We start from the raw sequence: 3,981 nt of genomic DNA, 5'->3' as shown, positions 1-3,981 counted from the left end.
AAAATGTATTGGGGGCGGCAGGTGGTGTGGTGGTTAAGGATGCTGGACTCCCATATGGCTGACCATGATTCATGTCTGGACCTGGCAGCTTGCTTTCTCACTTTCCTTCTCTCTTTCTCTTGCTCTGTCCCTCTCTGTCAAATTAAAATAAATAAATAAAGATAAATAAAATAAGTCTTTAAAAACAAAAAAGAGGTTTTTTAAAAAAATAATTATTTTAAACAAAGTGAAATAAATAATAATAATAATATTTTATTTAATTTTATTTATTTTTATTTATTTATGAATGCAGGCTACCAGGTCTGGGACTCACACCAGTCAGCCGTGTGGGAGTTCAACACCTTAACCACCATCCCACCCACTGGTCCCATTATTCTTATAGCTCACTCAGTCCCAGAGATTTCTGTATTAGCAACACAATGTATTAAAACAGTGCCTCTGGGACTAGCAGGTGGCATGGTGGTTAAGGCTCTGGATACTCCCACATGGCTGACCACAGTTCAAGTCCTAGACCTGGTGGCTTGCTTTCTCACTTTCTCTCCCTCATCAAATTGAATAAATAAATTAAATAAAAAAAAAAAAAACACCTCTAGCTGCAAAACAGGTGCAATGTTTACCTCGACACACAGGAAGAACACATACAGCACTCAGTAAATACTCCGGAAATGTTCATTATTACCTCTAAGGTCACTCAAGGAGTTTGTTATCACTCTTTGTAGGCTCAAGACTGCCTGGGGCGTTTTCTGTCATGAGGCTGGCGGTGGACCCAGAACCCACCCATATACCCTGCAATGATCCTGCCCTGGGGTTTCCTCACCGAGTCCTCCGCGCCAGACTTCTCATCCCCAGCAGTGTCCTGCTCGAACACCTGGCGGGGGAGGCCTTTCTGCCGCTCTCGCAGGGTCTCAGTGGTGATGGGGCTGTAGGCTGAGCTCAGATGCTGGTACCTGCAGGAGGTGGGCTTGAATAGGTAGCAGAGATCTCCAGGGCCCCCTGGGACACTCTGATATACCTGCCTGGGGACATGGGAGGCCTGAAGGCCGTCCACTCCCCTAGCATCCTTCCAGAGAAGTTGGGTTGCCCTGGCAGAGGATGGTGGGCAGATAAACAGAATGGCCTCAGATAACACCTCAGCTCTGCTGGGCTCAGACCCAGCCTCTTCCAAGACTTTTTTTTTTTTTTTTTTTTTTTGCTAGGAAGTGTGGATACTCACCAGAGAAAGAAAGAGAGAAAGAGAGGGAAGAGGAAAAAGAAACCACCCCCGGGGGAAATAGCCATGACACAATCCCTTCTCCATCTCTCCCACCTTTCGGGATTTGGGGCACGTATGCACATGCACCGGCATGCTTTCTAAGTCACCAGGTCCAAGACCCAACTGTGCAGTTGCTCACTAACCACCAGGGCACAGGTTGGCCCTTGGCTATTTTGGGTTGTTTTGTTTTGTTTTGTTAAGGCTTTTGCCATAAGGCACATGATCACCAGAGAAATGCAGAGAGAAGAAAAGTGAGAAATCACCCCCTAGTGGGGATGGCCACCCTACAATTCCTTCTCCTCCTCGGATTTTGGGCATGCACACACACACACACACACACACACACACACGTCTGGCGTGATTTTCTTTTTAAATTTTTTTGAATTATTTCATCTAATCAATTCTTCTTCAATTTGACCAAAGAGAGACAGAGAGAGGGAGAGAGGGAGAATAAGAAAGCAAGCCACCAGGTCTGGGACTCGAATTGGCCACATGGGAGTCCAGCGTCTCAACTACCACTCCACCCGGTGGACCCATGGAGTGATATTCATGATGCCAGGTCTAGGACTTGAACCACGGCTGGCCATGTGGGAGTCCAGAGACATAACCACTATACCACCTGCTGGCCCCAGGCTTGTTTTCTTTTTTTTTTTAATTTAATTCTATGTTATTATTTTTTAGTTTGACCAGACAGAGAGAGAGAGAGAAAGGGAAAGCGAGAAAGCTGCCAGGTTCTGGACTCGAACTGCGGTCAGCCGTGTGAGAACCTAACACCTTTAGCCACCACGCCACCTGCCGGCCCCTTGTTTTCTTTAAGCCCACCTATTCATCTGTTCCATGAGTGAGAAAGCCAAGGGAGAGACAGGCAGCACCCTGAACAGTGTCCACAATCCACCCCCAGATTCCGCCACTCACGGATCACGGCACGCGCTTATCCTCGGTGTTCAGGGAGGTCTCTGGATACGAACCCAGAACCCTCCCACATGCGCCAGCCTCCCAGAGCACTGTGATCTACGGCTGCGCCATCATCCAGCCCCCAGACCCAGCCTCCTGACCCTCCCAAGGGAGACCCACCTTCGGTGGACGATCACCCAGTCTTCTGTGTACATCTCCAGCGCGGCCCGCACCTGGGCATCCAATTTTCTGCAGCAAAATAAAATTAGTGAGACCGGCAGGTGGCGTGGTGATTAAGGGCACTGGACTCGCACATGGCTGGCCGCGGTTCGAGTCCCGGACCTGGCGGCTTGCTTTCTCACTTTCCCTTCCTGTCACTCTCTAGCCAAATTAAAATGAACAATAATAATAATGATAATAATAACCAATGGAATTAAATAAATAATTCTTTTTAAATAAATAAATAAAATTAGGGTACACAGGCCCCGATGGTCAGGCCCCTATGGCTGGGAGGTTGGGACTGTCCTTCTGCCCCTTTCTGAGATACAGGCTCAGAGAGGGAGGACGACTTGTCTCAGGTCACACAGCCAAGCTGGAGGCTGAACTTGGGGCCATCGGGATCTGGAGTGTGCTGAGAAAAGGGGTGCGTATGGTGGTCGCAGAAGCCGAGTAGAGTCCCGGGCGGGCAGGGAGGAGGTGGTGCCGGACCCACCCATCTTCGGGGATCCCCGACTCTGTGGTCCGGCATTCCCGGGGCTGTAGCAGCAGCTCCAAATCGTCTGCTGGGAACTCGACCAGATCCCTGAGGGGCCCGGGCTCGGCGTCTGGGGGGCGGCTCTGAAGCACATCCTCGAAGTCCAGGGGCTCGATGACTTCAGTCAGGGGGACCTGGGGGGTGAAGGGTAAAGGGGCTGTGACCCCGACGCCCTGGAGGCCGGGGATCCCAGGCGCAAGGTGGGGAAGTGCTGGCTTTGGGTGTGAACAGGACAGTGGGAGCCATGGCGGGGGCGGGAGCTATGGAGGCGCCTTGGAGAACAGGGCCCTCAGACCCTCCTCCCCCCAGCCCTGCCCCTCTCTCCAGGGATGCAGGAAGGAAACCAAGCCCCCGCTGGGCTGTGCGCCTGGAGGGGCAGGAGCCAATGGGGGAAGGAAAGGCGTGTGGACTTGGCCAGGAGAGACAATTCCTAGGGCTCCCACCCTCCCGCTGCTGCAGGAAGTCGCCCATCCCCCCAGCATCCCCGGCCTCTCTCCCCAGCTGGGTGGTCCAGACAGCAGGAGGGAGGTGGGGCTTCCCTAGACCACCCGCAGGGCTCAGGGCTCATCTCAGCTGCTGCAGGGAGGGCGGAGGGCGGTACACTCTCCCCTCCAGCTGTATGGTCCCCCACAAGCAGGGGCAGCACTGGGGCCAGGACCTATGCCACAGGGAGGGGGTGGCACCCATCCGGGCAGGGTCCTGGGGTACCCCTTAAATACTTACCCCCAGATTGCTGCTACAGCGCCTGCTGGAGCTGGGGGAACCACTGCGTTCCCGGGACACCTGCTTCCGAACCTCTGCGGCCACCGTCCTGTGGGGACAGGAAGACTCAGTCAGGGGACCTTAAAAACCCAGGCTTCAAGAATAGCACATTCCTTTTCTTTTTTAAAAAATGATTTATTTATTTATTATAATCATTATTATTTTTTTTTCTTTTTTTGGAGAGGTTTTTGCTATAGGGCGCATGTGCTCTCCAGAAAGACAGAGACAGACAGAGACAGAAAGCGATAAATCACCCCCCAGGGGGGACGGTCACGCCGCAATCCCTTCTCCTCCATTCTCCTCTCGGGATCTTGGGCAC

General features: G+C 52.2%; 1 protein-coding gene across 1 annotated transcript in view; it reads right to left on the bottom strand.

Annotated features, from left to right (window-relative positions):
- The window catches only part of DOCK6 (dedicator of cytokinesis 6), a gene marked incomplete at its 5' end in the record, with an annotated part of 54,186 nt that extends 50,475 nt beyond the window's left edge, over positions 1-3,711 (bottom strand). The window contains 4 exon segments of the mRNA XM_014592862.1: positions 818-947; positions 2,327-2,395; positions 2,859-3,034; positions 3,624-3,711. Of these exon segments, the coding sequence (XP_014448348.1) occupies positions 818-947; positions 2,327-2,395; positions 2,859-3,034; positions 3,624-3,711 (463 nt within the window).
- Positions 3,712-3,981: the final 270 nt, after the last annotated feature.

Source organism: Tupaia chinensis, unplaced genomic scaffold (assembly GCF_000334495.1).
Source record: "Tupaia chinensis unplaced genomic scaffold, TupChi_1.0 Scaffold138665_1, whole genome shotgun sequence".
In the NCBI taxonomy this organism is placed as follows: Eukaryota; Metazoa; Chordata; class Mammalia; order Scandentia; family Tupaiidae; genus Tupaia; species Tupaia belangeri.
This window is presented reverse-complemented; position numbering and strand designations above follow the sequence as displayed.